At 39.0% G+C, this 16,515-nt stretch overlaps 1 protein-coding gene across 2 annotated transcripts in view; it reads right to left on the bottom strand.

Moving 5' to 3' along the window:
• The window catches only part of kremen1 (kringle containing transmembrane protein 1), a 152,624-nt gene that overhangs the window by 56,215 nt on the left and 79,894 nt on the right, over positions 1–16,515 (bottom strand). For both annotated transcript variants that reach the window (XM_034170853.1, XM_034170854.1), the window contains exon 3: positions 13,289–13,380. In XM_034170853.1, the coding sequence (XP_034026744.1) occupies positions 13,289–13,380 (92 nt within the window). The remainder of the gene's footprint in view (positions 1–13,288; positions 13,381–16,515) is intronic.

The raw sequence follows: 16,515 nt of genomic DNA, 5'->3' as shown, positions 1-16,515 counted from the left end.
CGCAAGTTGCTGAATTATTATATGGTATGGGATTTTGCCAACTTCTGATTGGCCCATTCGCCACTTTCTGAGCTGTACCACATGCCGAGTTGACCGCTGGTTAAGGTGAGTAGACCGCGCATGCGAAACGAGTACACCTCGCGTGCAGAGTAGCGCTAGCTAATCGAGCGACTCCTTCTATCGATAACAACCAATCAGATAATGCGATACAATGCCTACTTTGGCTGTCAGTTTGTTGACAAAATGGCAGAAGACAGGTTTGTGTCTGTTAGCGACACTGACATAAAATGAATTTTACATGAAAAAGATGCGAAGAACACCCGCAGAAATACACAATCAGCAGTCAACCTGCTTCGCAAGTACGTCACTGAAAAGGGACATGCGCCCAACTTTGAAACTTATGACAGACGGATGCCTGACGGAGTACTCGGTCGATTTTACGTGGAAGCTAGAAAGGCAAATGGCAAACTTTGTAAGAAAACAAGCCTGATGACTCTTTGTCACGGACTTAACAGGCATCTCCAGTCGATCGATGGAATGTCAGTTGCTGCAGTATGACAGTAATAATAAAGTGTTGAAACTTGAGATTGATTTTTCAGTTTTACTATGTTTGACAAACTCCCAATTTTCTTGTTTACCATATAATAAAGCAGTTATAGACTTTTGATTTCAGTGTACCCGAAATCACAGACCAGGTCCGCATAATCACGGGTACACCGAAATCAAAAGTCTATAACTGTATAATGTCCTCGTGTGTATGTAATATTTGTAATATATGTAATGTTGGACTTGGTTCAAAAGCTGTATATGTGACACTAAATCACCTTTTTTTGTTGGCTGAAGGTGTGAAACAGCAATCATTGTATGCTAGTGTTACTACTTACTACTGTATACAGCTAGCATGCTGTATTTTGGTGTTTTGCCCCCTCAGTATAACATAGCACCAACAACATACTCAAATGCTGGGTTGAACCCAAGTTATATGGACCTTTGTGGTCACTGGAGGTCTCAATTCAATTCAGTTCACTTAATGTATATAGCGCCAAATCATAACAAAGCTACCTCACAGTGCTTCACATAGGAAAGGTCTAACCTTACCAACTCTCCCTAAGGGTATTTAAGGAAAACAGGCGGCAGTGGAAAGGAAAAACTCCCTCTGGTGTTTTTTGAGGAAGAAACCTCAAGCAGACTAGACTCAGAATGGTGACCTAGTGATATGGCCATTCTAACACTTGCAAAGTTAAAAACAGTTACAAAATACAGCATAGGTCACTGTTGTTGAAGTGTTAAAAAAAAATTCAAACAGATTACCATGAACGGATCATAGTCACGATTATGACAAAACAAAACATGCACTGCCAAGAACAATTAGCAGAAAAAAAAAAGAAAAAAATGCAACAAACTCCATGATTTATATATATATATATATATATATATATATATATATATATATATATATATATATATATATATATAAATATGAAGAGTTCAGATGCAAAACCCTTTAAGTACTTTTTTAAATGGAGAAAAATGCAGTTGAAAATGGAGATTAAAGGAAACCATATATACACACAATATCTGCAAAATGTTTGTTCACAATTAAACAAGTAGTGGTGGCCTTGGTGGCCATCACATCTACGTGAAATGGAAAACAAAGATCATTTTTGTGATTTGAAACACATGGGCTCCTAATTTTCATCATCCATGTGATAAGATTATAAAAAAATCACAGACATGTCCAACAGGTGTCAGACAGGCGTAAGTTATACTTTGTAAGCAAAGCAAGCTTGCCTTCTGGACCGATATGGAGTACACAGTGGCACAACAAGTTTTTGTTGGTCATACGTTGTTGAGCTCTTATAATTCACATCAAAGCACCTTTGTCTTGGCAAACACGCCACCTTGACATCTTGATTCCATGTCAGTCAAATTGAGCTGTTCTGGATTATTGCCAAACAAACACACGTAAGCTTCAAAGAGTCACACAAAAACAGGCGTACCAGTAAGGAAAATGCAGAAAAGTTCCAAAAATACATTTTTCCAGTGTGAACACACTTAATAATTCCTTTCAGGGAGATAATCATATTCACACAAACATATGAAAATCACAACAACGAGAAATACACATATAAATAAAAGTAGTGCGTTGTCTGTGGGGATCCACGTGCTCCAGAATGGGTTGTGTTTCTAAAATAGGTAACTGACATTTTTTAATGGTGTTAATAAATTATGCAAAGTTTCTATAATGAGTTGGAATGGCACATGAGTCCAGAATGTTTTTAGAACCTTAGACCTAAAACCTCAACAGTTTTAGAGGAAGAACTCAAACCTTTATTTCCTGAAAATTATGTATTTTTTTAATGTTAATTTAATTTAAATGTTTATTTAGAAATTGTTTAGTTTCTTGATATCATATACACACTATTATAATATTATTATTATTATTATTGTCATCACTATTATTATTATTATTATTATTATTATTTTATATTATTACTTCTTACTTCATTAGATTTTTAAATGGACCATAATTGAAAAAAGTGTTTTCATTTTCTTCTGTCATCCATGTATTTTTTAAAGTATTTACAATTATATTATGTACTTACATTGAACTTACTAAATAAAATCACGCACACATGCACGCTTTTAATATATAGATGATTTACTGGCCCCTGCTGGAATGGCATGTTAGTCTAGAATTTAACTATCATTGTCCATTGTTCAGTGCTGCTAGCTAATATCCATAGTTTCTCCCAAAAAATATTAGTCCTACCAACATTCCATTTTGGCAGCGCTCATCTTTGACCCAAAATACATAAGCATACTAAATGGCAAATGTCAGCTCTCCCCATTTTGTCCATGATCAAAGTTACACGCATGCACTCACCCACGCACAGAAAACTTTTTGTCTTTTCTGTGTTCTGGCGTAAGCAGGTGCTTCTATTTTTACACACTAACAAACAGAGACGGTGGTGGAAGACATAGGCACTACACTTTTCACTCATGGTAACTTCAATTTGGTTGCAAAGCCGTGACGTAACTCATCACATGATAAATCTCTTTCCGGACCCAAACAAACTATGCACATGGGTTTCTCTACAGTAATGGCTGAGCGGGTCACTTTGTTTACGTTGCCAAACTTTTTTTCTTGTGCACCAGAACAGAATAAAAAGGCCTTAAATTCATTTGATTCTGATCGGGTGATGTCTGTAAATGTTGCAAATGGTACAGGATGCCGGCTGCCATTAAACACCACAGAAGAAGCGAGGGTGCATTAGGTTTATGTCACAGAAGCGTGTTTTGAGGTCAGAGCACATTTCTGCCTTCACAAAATGCCTCAAGAAACCACAGAAAATGCATAAAAGTACTTACTTTACTCAAAGTTGTTGTCAGTCTGGCTAAATAATCAGACTCTGACCCACTGATTAGGCAGCTAATCTCGTTTTCCACAGCGGAGCGTGCACGAGGGTGCGTTTGTGCATTCACAAAAAGTGCAGAAACGTACTTACGTCTCTCATATTTGTTGTCAGTCTGGGTAAATAGTCAGAATAATCTCATTTCCTCAGCGGAACAAACGTGTTTTCATCATGGCTGTTATCGCCGACCACCAGCTAGCTCCGGCACAATGTGAACTAAATAACGAATAATTTATAGATTCTTAATGATACCCGTCCCACTTGCAATCACTGATCTAAATTAAATACTTTTGCAAAGGTGACATTAACATTATCTGTTGGGTCCACTTGGCAGTAACATGTCTAATGTTGTCATTATTTATCTTACTCTACTCTGCATTACTCTACTTTTTTCTTTGCCATTAGTCACAAACCTATAGAAAGACAAATCCAGAAAAGTTTTAGGTCGATTGGTGCACATGGGCACACAACACTGTGGCATTCTTTCACTGTTTACACTGCGCCACCAGAACCAATGAGTGCAGAGAAAAACACGTATTTTCTTTGTTTGGGTCCGGAAGGAGATTCATCACGTGACACGTTACGTCAGAAATGAGGTCCAGGTTGTTAAAAGCGGCATTTCTCCTTTAATTTGGGTTGCCTTATACTGTATATACGTGTTTCTCCAGTGATATTAAATGAGCAGTCAGCTGTTGATTCATGAGATATAATGTGAAGATGTCCAGGCTGAAAGAAATACAGGTAATTTACTCCTCCTCTGTTCTGTATAAAAGCTGTGTAACCTCTTAATTTTTCTCTCTGAAGGACTTAATTTAAATAACCTCTTAATTTTGCTGTCTGAGTGACACAACAGTGACACAACTTTAGATAAATAAATCTAAAGTTATCTTCCTTAAACTCAAACTGAAAGCAAATCTCTACAACTTGATATAAATTAATTAAACAAATAGATAAAATCTAGCTTCCTGATGAAGTGGTGTAGAGGAGGATTTTCTTAAAAAGAAGACCTGAAAGTTCAGCTACAATTTGCCAGAAAGTACATTTGAGATGAAAGCCTAGATTTAATGTTTTGGTGGAACGTTTGTATTTCTTCATAATTAAGGTAAATAAAGTCCAAGACATATTCAGTGACTTGGAAATGTTCATGTTTCCATCCCCTGACTTGTCTAAAGAAAACTGGAAATAAAACTGATTATTATTTACAGGTATTATCAAGTTTTAGAGATTTGCTTTCAGAGTTTGAGGAAGATAATTTTCGAAATTTTTATTCTTTATATTTTTTGTATTTCTTGTATTTGAAATGGCATAAACAAATTAAAATATGTGAAATTCCAAGTGTTCCAATACTTTTGGAGGGCACAGTATCCTAACCTTATGATGAGTACACAATGAGTGTGGTATTATTAATGTTTTATTTAAGAATGTTTCATTTTCACTGTTGCTGCACTTTGCATTAAATCATAGTATTGCGATACGATAATTTGGCCATATTGTACAGCCCTTCTGTCTAAGGAGTTTCTTTTTTTTTTTTTTTTACCAGAACTGGTACTTGTTCCACCATTTGAAGGATTATTTTAGTTATCTGCTGCACTAAGAGCGGACACCAGCCCTTCACAAGCTATTTCCCCAGCCAAGACTGGTACCCACTTAGGGCCCTGTCACACCTTCACAATTTAGCCCGGCATATGCCGACATATGAGAAATGCACTGAATATGGTGGATACATAGAATATGCTACGTAGGTGTCACAGCATAATGATTTAGCCATCGTATGCCAACACACCCCTTCCCCCTGAGTGGTCCGGGTTGGTACTACATGGTATAGTACGGGTCGGAACGGTTATGTCTGGCTTGGTTTGTGTTTCTACTGTTTGCAGAACCCTTTTGTCAAGCAGGTGGAGCACGTAAAATTGACAAGCACGTCATCGAGCATGCGTATGTGTCGCGTGGCCTCTTCCCTCCACACAGAGGCCAAACAGAGTAATTTTTATTTAATTTTATTTTTGTCTTGGTGGATCATGAGATTCATTTTCATCGTATGCAAAATGTTGAAGAATCGACTGTCTGTGGTAAACGCTGACGTGACTGAATGAGGCACTGTGACTCTTTCAACTTTTAAAATAAGTTCATTTTCTGGTTGTGGCACAAAGTGCCGACATTCTCTGGTTCAGTTAAGTTTCTTCAGCCACGACAAGGAATTAAAGTATTTTCAGAAGTCATTTTCCAAAATCAGGCCACTTTATGTGGATAAATTTTTGTCAGGCTGTGATGATGAATCCAACTGAAATAAATAGGTAAGATTAAGACTTTATATTTACTCTGAATGGTTTTAAAATTTGAAACAGTCTGAATGGTTCACTTTCAGTAGTTCAGCCAATCAATGAACAGCATCAGTGGATGTATTTTGCAACTTATAAGAAACGTGTGTCAACAACTGCATCACTTAGATACAACTTGGCCCGTGTATGTGGAATGTATCAGCCATATGCTGGCATGCATCGAAAATATTGTGCATGCCCAAAATATTTCAACGTACTCACCAATGAGCTCACCAATCAATGAGCTCTTAACTTGTACAACTGTACCCATAATTTATTTGACATACGCCCATGTGTGCAATACAGTTGCCATACACTGGCTAAATCATCAAGGTGTGACAGGGGTGTTACAGTCAGGCAAGTAGGCTGAACAGGAATTAAACCCCGGTCTGCACAATGAAAGTCCAACTGCTATCCCACTGAACTACCCACTCAGCAACAATGGCATTGGCAGCTATTACTCCACTGGCAGAGTCTGGTGTTCTCTCAAAGAGGTCAGTTGAACCAAACAAGCTGATGTCAATATGAGTAACAAAGGACTAATTTACGATAGTCAATACAGCTGAAATTGCAGGTTGCTGAAGACACTCCGAGATTACTAGAACAGATAGCTGTAACTTGAATCTAACAAATGTACTTGTTTTCATTGGTTAAATTGAAAAACACCATTAAAAGATATTGCTCAGTCAAACATTAAGCTGTCTAAAAGTCACGTCATATCTTTGAAACTCATGCAATATTGGAAAGCATCTAGGAATAAAACAAAAATGCTGTAGGTCTTTTGATTTGTTGCCCAGTTTGATGCAATGAGTTGAATGTCGACAAACGGAGATATTAGAGGTATCAAGTTTCACCAAAATAAGGCTTGTCTGCTTCAGGGGATCAGAATGTCAGGAAACAAACTCTGATGGCGGGGCTGCACTTAGCTGAACGTTCAAAAACACGACCATCCTGCAGGGGAACATCAGACTGTGGATTTTAGATGACAATTTTTTTTTTTTTTTGCAATATTTAGATTGTTCCACAACATGATGACAGCCTGCACAAGGGATTACTAGGAGCAACAAATGTTGTGACTTAAACTATAATCCACATCAGCTACGTGTTTCGGACCTCATGTGACCTGCCTGGAGTAGCGTGCTCCAGCAAGGGTGTGTCACCATCACCAAGGTGGCACCGCACCGGATAACACGAAAACTGGTTAGTTAACAGATCAACAACTGGCAGGCTACAGGTGGAGCAGCAAGGGCCCACCGGGCTACATCAAAACAAATCCAAAAAAAGCAGATTAAGTCACAGACAAGAGAAAACAAAATGCCAGACAAAATGAAAACAAAGAGCACTGTTTCCTTTCTCTGGCGCACCACAGTGTTTTTCAACCTTTTCATTGCCAGCCGCAGACACGGACAGAGCATCAGCATTCAATGACTTGGCAGTCGGAGCTTTTAAATGCAGCGCAGTGAGAACAAGCACTGCCAGAAGGTAAAGCACCACGTGGTGATTGTGGATTCAAAAACAGATGAGATGGAACGTTCATGTCTAAAAGCTCACTGGAAGCCCTGCAGGGAGAAACTGTCATCACTGAACAGACATGTTTTTCTGATAGTGGATTTCTAGCTCTCAGCAAACTTCATCTCTTTTTTTCTAACACCGCTGTAACGCTTCATGCTCAAACCCAACAAGGAGCAATCGTGTACGATAGCATCTGATACGTGCAAAGCCGTCAGCCAGTTAGAAATGGGCCACACGCGGCATGGTTACACACAGTGTAGTACTAGTTCCTGGACGAAAACAAGGCTGAGGCAGCACATGGCAGAGCCACGTGGAAAAGCAGCTGGCCTAATTCCACTACAGATAAGAGACAAGCCCATCCCTCACCTCCAAACCACAAAGACAGCCAACACATTCGGAGCTACAGATGTCTGAAACAGGTCAGTGAAGAGTTTAATGGGACACACGCTCAAGCTTTCACACAAGCACAAACATGCAAACGCCAATCCACCCGTGGCTAGTTATACAGACACGCACAGACAGTCCATGCATTCATGAGTCAGCAGCCATGTAAACATCAAGACTTATTAAAGTGTAATTGTTAGGATGTCTCGAGTACCTGTGAGATTTGTTGAAGCCTGCAATCCTGATGACCATATACACTCAAAAAATGGCTCTTTGGAAGAACTCAATTCAATTGTGTGCAGGATTTCCATCTAATAAATATATGTAGCCCCAACTCAAATAAAACACATCCATGCAAGATCATTTATTTTTAGTTGGGACTACATGTATTTATTAGGTGGAATTCAATCCAACAATTCAGTTTGGTTTTTTTTGAGTGTACCAGTCAAACAAATGACCGATCGGATGAACTCAATTCAATTATATGCAGGATTTCCATCTAATAAATATATGTAGCCCCAAATCAAATAAAACACATCCATGCAAGATCATTTAACTTTAGCTGGGACTACATGTATTTATTAGGTGGAATTCAATCCAACAATTCAGTTTTTTTTTAGTGTACCACTCAAACAAATGACTGATTGGATGAACTCAATTCATTTATGTGCAGGATTTCCAGCTAATAAATATATGTAGCCCCAACTCAAATAAAACACATCTATGCAAGATAATTTAACTTTAGTTGGGACTACATGTATTTATTAGGTGGAATTCAATCCAACAATTCAGTTTGGGTTTTTTTGAGTGTACCAGTCAAACAAATGACCGATCGGATGAACTCAATTCAATTATATGCAGGATTTCCATCTAATAAATATATGTAGCCCCAACTCAAATAAAACACATCTATGCAAGATAATTTAACTTTAGTTGGGACTACATGTATTTATTAGGTGGAATTCAATCCAACAATTCAGTTTTTTTGAGTGTATCCCTCAAACAAATTACTGATTGGATGAACTCAGTTCAATTTGGGGCAGGATTTCCATCTAATAAATACGTATATGTAGCGTCAACTAAACTGAATTATCTTGCATGGATGCACTTTATTTGAGTTGGGGCTACATATATTTATTAGATGGAAATCCTGCTCATAATTTAATTGAGTTCATCCAGTGCATCAGTTTTTTGGGGGTACTTTGTTCATACACTTGATACAACCCACGTGTTTCCTAAACATTTTTCAGGGAGGGTACGCCGCATACGCAAGGGTGCCTTCAAACTGGCTCTTTGTTTTTGTCCATCTGCTTCCTGTGCACTCCCACATTTCCACCGTGCTGTTATGCAGGAGGTAGATAAGTTTTGTTACTGACACACAAATATTGTTTAGGTGATGTGTTGGGTCTGTTGTAGCAGCATGCAAGCTGCTGCATCCACCGCACCATGGAAGTGCCCTCAAAATTTACTTTGAAGTCTCGTTATTAGAAAGTACCTTTATTTCTGTGGAATACTGCAAAATCACAGTTAATTTTATTGTTGGTAAAGTATATATTAATTTTTATTTATCCCATGACAAATATAGCGAGTTCACAACATGAGATTTTGCAGACAGCGTTTAAGAGGAAGTGCATGTGCAAGTTTTGAAGTTCATGCTGCATTCGGTGGAAATGGGAGCTTGGAATATCTGACTTGCACCTTGGAAAATTACCTCTAATAAACTAATAATGAAATTTAAGTCTCACCACTGACTGATTTTGTAAATGTAACTAACATAACTGACATATGACTCAGCTGACCTATGTGAGTGCCTTAACTGTGTCTAGCAGATATCCAACAAAACAGCCACGTGAAATATGCCCAGATTCTATCAAAAATTCATTCCAATGTGATCTCTAGTGGCCTGTGTTTAACAGCTGTGGCTGTCACCATCTTTCGCTTTCCATTTTACATCAATTATTGGCACTTTCACTCATAATTGAAGGTCTACCACACCTGTTGCTACAACTATATATATTTGTGCACACCAGCCACTGAAAGACAGAGTGTGGCTGTGAGAGCCCATTCGATCTTTCTCGCGGCAGGTGTCGGCCAAATTCCAAGTAATACACATGAACATCTAACACCGCTCGCTTGGCACTTAGAGAATGTGTGGCCATTCACGCTGTTAGCACGAAAACAGTCAGCAGACGATCACTTTCAAGCTGGATGTGAAATTTGTCTAAGTGCCCCATGACTGTGAAGTAGCCAAGTATGCATGTGGCATGCCAGTGTGTCGACTCCACTCACAACATGAGTGCGTGTGTTTCGCACGCTCCCCCCTCTCACCACCCCAACAAGTGTGTGCGTGTGGTTCACCCCCCCCGCAGGCAAAGCACCTCTCATCTGATCACAGAGTGACACCCTGGTCTGTGCGTTGAACGGACAGGGGCATGGTTGGCTATCAACAGCTGCTCTGATCCTGGATGTCACAGCTGCAGAACATGTACCATGTTTTGACAGACACGTGCATGTGTGTGCTTGCTGTCCTCACATGGAAACACATAAACACATATATCACTTTTGTGACGGGCTTGAGAAATGGACTGTCAGTTCATGTGGACACGCACCAGGTGATCTGAATGTCACGTCTGCCTGACAGGTTGGGCCCCACACATTCTGTGAGCAGCACAGGACTATATGACAAGCCAACAGTGCAACAAATACACCACTTTCAGTCACGTATCAGCAGAAATATGCAGTAACAAATGCCGCATGTTTATCTGCTTGTTGATTTTGTCCATTTCACGCTCCTGTTATAAGATAGTGATTGTAGCACAAAGGTGAAGTTTCCATCTGGTAATCAGAGCTTTTGTAAATTATAGGTTTGAATCCCATGACTGGCATTTATTTTTTAATTAACCATCATCACTTGTAGCGAATGTGTGGCAAATGGTATTCACACTGCCATGAACATTGCCATCTACTGGACAGTAGATGGCAGTGTGAATACCATTTGCCACACATTCGCTAAAAGTGATGATGAATCACTTAACAAACAGAATTTTCAGTTTTCAAATTGCCCTGTTTTAATAAACAAAAACAAAAAAAAGTCAGGAAACCTATGTTCCCATAATGCATTGCAGCATATGTGTCTAAACACTAAAACCTTCAAAATTAGTGCATTACTTTAAAACTAAAACATATTAGTTTTGTGATATTTAGTGACTTTAGTCACTAAATGTCTTTATTTTATCACTTTAGTGACTAAAGTGATATTTTCAATTTGTAAAATGACAGACGTGACATTAATTCCAATAACTTGTCCGGAATTAGTTTGTTTCAAACTAATTCTGTATTGTTGTGCATGATTGCAGTAATATGCCGGCACGTATTTATTGTGTGTAAAATAAATGATTTTTTTTCTCCTCTCTCTTCCTTTCTCTCTGGTAGTCAGCTCTCCTCTGTCTGCAGAGGATAGAGCTCTACCATTCGTGGCTGTCTGCCTGCTACAAAACATGTAATGGGTAGGCACTAAAATCTTTGATTTCAGACTTTACAAATGTTTTTAACTGTTAAGCTTTATTCATTATGCCCAGAAAAATATGTTAGTGGTCTAAAAGTTATCTGAACTAAATTTAACTAAAGCTAATTGGTCCGCTGATGGTTTTTAAAGTTATGTGAAAAGCTAATCCGCTAATGAAAACATTTTCTTCAATAATTAGTGGGTAGCAGATTAGCGGAACTGTGCCCACCACTGGTTATTAGTTAGAACTTGTTGGCAGCTGCTAATAAAGGAACTGCACAAAGCTGCTAATGAAGTAACTGTATAATGTTACTAAAAAAGTAACTAAAGTAACTTTTCAAAGTAACTGTGGCAACACTGTTAATAAGTTACTTTTAGTGACCAAAATTACAAAAATCTGTAACATCTACTTCATAGTGTTATAACTGTTGTGTGTTGGGGGGTGTGGCTGGATGTTTTGGTGTTCTTTTCTTTTCTTTGCTCTTCAGGTGGCATGAGAACTGATTTGTCTGTGGAGAAGGTGCTGGCTGAAGAATCCTCACCCTCATCAACATCATGTGTAGCACCTGTGACTGGTGCTCACATGCAACCTTAAAGACTTTCAGCTGAAGCAGATAATTGGATGGCGTTCTGCATTTAAGGCATGTGTGATTCAAGCAGAACTGCCGGGAACTCGACCTTGTGATGTCTGTTTGTGAGACGCTGAGGACCGCGCCTGGGTTTGACACATCGAGCCCATGAAGCAAGGAAGGGTGAGGGACACATGCTGTCAGCACACATTAAAGGTGATTAAGTGTTCGACTAATTGTTGATAGTAACTTGGTGTTTTGTTACGCAGTATACTGGAATTGTGATGAGAATTGTGCAATTTGCTTCTCACTGCTGTGGCGTGCAGGATAAGTGATCCTCCACTTGTTGTGAGAAGCTGCTCATTTGCATAAAGTTAAAAAATACAGACCTGAATGTGTTGCTGATAGCGTGTGTCTTTTGAAAGATATTGTTGTAACTGCTGACTTACCTCACCTCTTCTTTGCTTCACAGAGAGTCAGTTTGTCGTGTCCACCTGGGGGGTGTTTGTCTGGTGGTAGTGGGTCCAGGAACGCCGGGCTTCTATCCTTTTGGGCGCTAAAGAGCGTGCCAACAGTCACTCCACCAGAAGGACGTTGTTTTAGTTTTGTACACATTATTATGCACAGGTGAAAAATAAATTGTTTCTGTTGTTGGAACCGCTTTCTGGTTATTTTTAGCGCTGGGTTCTGTCTGACGCAGGTCCGCTCCTCAACTCGCGTCGACACATAACAATAACATACATTAAAAATAAATGTTTTACTTATTTCATCTGCATTGTTCTGTCAGCTGGTTCCAAAAACAACTAGTTTAAACGGGAAAAGCAAATTGGAACAATTAAAATTGTTTCCCATTAAACCAGGTTTTGTGGGACCAGTTGACATAGTACCTAGATTAAGTAAATACAACATTTCATTTTTAGAGTGCAGGACAATATAATGGAATACATACAGCTACTATTAAAGGTACTTCAAATAAATACTTCAACCATTATGACAAATAAAATATAATATGTATATTAAAAAATGCTACATCAGAATGTGCTGCACCGTGATCTTCAGAATTAAAATCGGTCCAGCTCTGGTCCAGATTAAATTTTTTTGACACTGAGTGCCAAACTAGCAAAGGAGACGTGCAGGAGACTGTAATGTCATAAATCAACAAATCCATCCATCACATTTGCTGCACATGGTGCAGGTGTGCAGCTCCCTCATGAAAATAAAGTGACATTAATACACACACACACACACACACCAAAACACGTTCACAGAAACACACCTTGCAAACAATTTGTTGATGACAATGCGCATGTCAAAACAAGCTAAAAAAAAGCCAAAGGGAACATACTCCTGCTTACACACGGTGATTGACAGCTCACGTTAATGTAAAAACTGGCCCGGGCATGCAGGAGGAGGTGTGACAGGAGATAATTAGAGACATTTTTCAGATGACAGTAGCTGTTTACCAGCCATGCAGTCTGTGAAGGTATTCACTAGCATAGCAACGAAAATGGTTTGTCAACGTGCCCGTGATGGGCAGAGGAGCGAGAAATGGAGATGAAGACATGGGAAGAGGTGATCTCTTACTTTGGCATGTACGGATGTCGCAGTATTTCCAGTAGATCCCATCTTCATGATCTGCTATGTAGCACCACGGCTGAACATCCCCGTCAGGGTTCCTGCAGACATGAAGGGTAAAGATTCAATGAGCTTTGGGGCGTGTGTGTAGGGTGAAAGATAAAAAAAAGTCAAAGAGGGCAGAAGACAAGTGATCAAGTGCAAGCCTCACAGCGAAAAGATGAATACTCCACAGGTTTTTAGACGGAGATAGTCTTGGCTGTGTCAATCATCCCCAGTAGCACCCTGTGGTGCTTGTTAGTTTAGGCTCTTCCTCAGTGTTCTAGAGGCCCGACTGTGTGTGTATCAGTCAAGGGCCAGACCCATGGGCCTTTGATGGATGGAGATGGTTGGAGGTCAGAGAAGGCTCTTTGTTCTCTGCCAGACAGAGACCTGAAAAAGGGATGGGTGGTGGGGTGGTTGGGGGGGATGCTTTTGTCTGAGGTTGCAGCCTCTTTTGAACCTCATCGAGGCACTTTTAACTCATCATAATAAGGCTGACAGGCCCCTCAGTGCTTTTGCTTTTCATTCGCACTTACAAAAGCAATGTGAAGCAGGACTGAAGGCAGAAATGTCCAAAAGCTTTATGTAGGCACCATATCTCCAGGGCCATCTGACTTTGTACACTGATGCTTGTGGCAATTTCTAAATTCCCAGTAAAGGAGTCAAAGCAGCTAGAATGCAGTGGAGTTCATTTTGAGTTACTGTCAACTGGAAAAATACACTCTCTATTGACCAAAAAAAAAAAAAGCCTTCTAAGATGACAATGCTGTTCTTTTTTGTTTTTGTTTTTTTGCCGTGATTGCAGCTGCTGGAGACCTTTTCTCTTTTCTTTTGACACACCTCATTGTAACATCTTGAAAAAGCCCTCCGGCTCGGACCTATCCAGTTTCGCCTTTTGTGAGCAAACTTGTGAAGGGCGTTTCCATTTCTTTTCTTTTCCTATCAAAACCACTATCCTCTGTTTCCTCCTGCCTTTTCACACTGAGAATACAGTACTGACACAGATGTCCTTGCGTGGATTTTTTGGGTTGAACTCCGATTTAAGACCTTAAACCTTTTCACTCTCAGACTTACAGAACATTTTCTTATGTGCAGACATCAACAGGGGTTTGATAAGAAACTTGGGTACATTCTACATTCTATGATGTCTTGTGATTAAAAAAAAGACACCTTGTTTTCTAGTTTTCCAACAGGATGAATATCATATCATTAACCAGATTCATTTGTTGTTCAACCAGATTGGAGACACACACCTGCTTGTTTCACTTGAGGAAACTATTGAGATAAATGGAAAGGGAAAAATGCAGTATATTGGATGATACACCCTTTATTTCTCCCTTTCCTTTTCTCTTTCAGGTCTGTGATATTTGAATCCTATTTCAAATAATATTCCCAAGATATCATCAACTGCCACTTACATAATTTCTGGCACACACCACCGTGCTTGCTGGAAACTGTTCAACTGCATCATTTCAAGTATTCTTTGTGTCCATCGTTCAAAATGAGCCTGGTTTCATCGCCATATTACCACACTGCAACATCAAAGGCAACTTGTGTCCCACCCACATGTGATGATGTACAAATAACCAACACACTATGACACCATATCTAGATTTCGGTTTGATAACTGGTCATGTTCTTGTCTTCATCCTTGGACAAGAATCTTCATCTGCATTGCACCAGTCCACCCAGTTGTAAATGGATACTGGCTTTGGTTGAGGAAGTAACCAACGGTTAGTCCAGATGACATTGTCCCTTGAATGGTACATTGATTTCATCTGATGTCACGTTGCCCTAGTTCCTATGCCTTTATGCCTTAACCTTTATGCCTGGGATTTTTCTGTTATGACTGTAATTAATCATTCTTGTGTATCCTGTGTTTTTTTATTATTATTTTTTATGATGTAAATGTGAGACCCGCCCAAGAATTCCAATGCACTTGTACTTGGGCAAATGCAAATAAAGTCAGTTCAGTTTCAGTTCAGTTCAGTTCAGTTCACTACTTCAAGGGAGTGAATTAAAATGCTAGAGGAGCTCCACCCACCCAAAATTAATGTATCAACCTTTGGTTTGGCAATGGAATTTCAACTTAACTTGCCCAGAACGACAGTAGATTCCACCTCCAGCCCTTTTATACTGGTTTTACGAAAGAGTCACGCTGTGGTTAGGACACTAAAAGCAAGGACACTTTGGAGCACATGTGGACTTTTTCATCCTTGTGTACAGCGGTGTTGAAACAAATAAGGAGTGTTACTTATACATATTTAATAGGCTGTTTGCTGATAGAATTTCAACTTAGTTCATGACCTGAGTGCAAGCAGAGTCCATCCTATTTACGCTGGGTGTTACGTCATCATTGCACAGCTTGGGAACTCACTTTGGAGTTGTATTTCTTGTATTCATCAGTGTTGCCACAGTTACTTTGAAAAAGTAATCCAATTACTGATTACTGATTACTCTTTGAAAAAGTAACTTAGTTACTTTACTGATTACTCAATTGTAAAAGTAACTAAGTTAGATTACTAGTTACTTTTTTAGTTACTTTTCCCAGCTGCCGACAACAACCCTCTGCCACCTCAACATGACAATGATACCTGTTTTGCCTAAACTTACTTTATAGTCACCCTTTCTTGACTTCAATGAAAATAAATACTTGTTTTATAAAAAGTAAAATAAAGACCTCTTTCTTGACCTCATATTTAACTGTTGACAGCACTGTAACAGTAAAACTTGCAATTTCGACCCTACATTGTTTATAAATGTAACTATTAAATTCATTCTAGCATTTTTCTAACATTTAAATTCTCTCTAAATATTTTATTTGTAGAAATTAATATTATTTTAAGTAGTATTAGTAGTTGTAGTAAAAAAAGGCTTCAAAACTGGACCTTTAATCTAGGGGTGTTGTGGGGGGGGCACATCCCTCCCCCACGCCCCCATTCCATCTGGATTCGCCCCTACTTTGGCGTTTGAGCACAAAGAATGGATAACATTTATTTATGCAGAAAACGTGACCAGATTTACAGGTCAGAAAGTTTTATTGTGTTTTCACATCATGTGGTCCTCAGAAAGAGAGTTTAGGTGCATTTGAGTGGAAAATACTGTTAGTTGTTAGTAGTTGTTAAATAAAGGAGGAAAAAAAGTATAAAAATGTCTTTGTAAAGCTCAGTGCAGGTGTGCTGATCACCGTGCTT

The sequence above is a fragment of the Thalassophryne amazonica genome, chromosome 5 (assembly GCF_902500255.1).
Source record: "Thalassophryne amazonica chromosome 5, fThaAma1.1, whole genome shotgun sequence".
Taxonomy (NCBI): domain Eukaryota; kingdom Metazoa; phylum Chordata; class Actinopteri; order Batrachoidiformes; family Batrachoididae; genus Thalassophryne; species Thalassophryne amazonica.
Note: the sequence above shows the minus strand (reverse complement) of the source record. Positions and strands in the feature narration are given on the sequence as shown.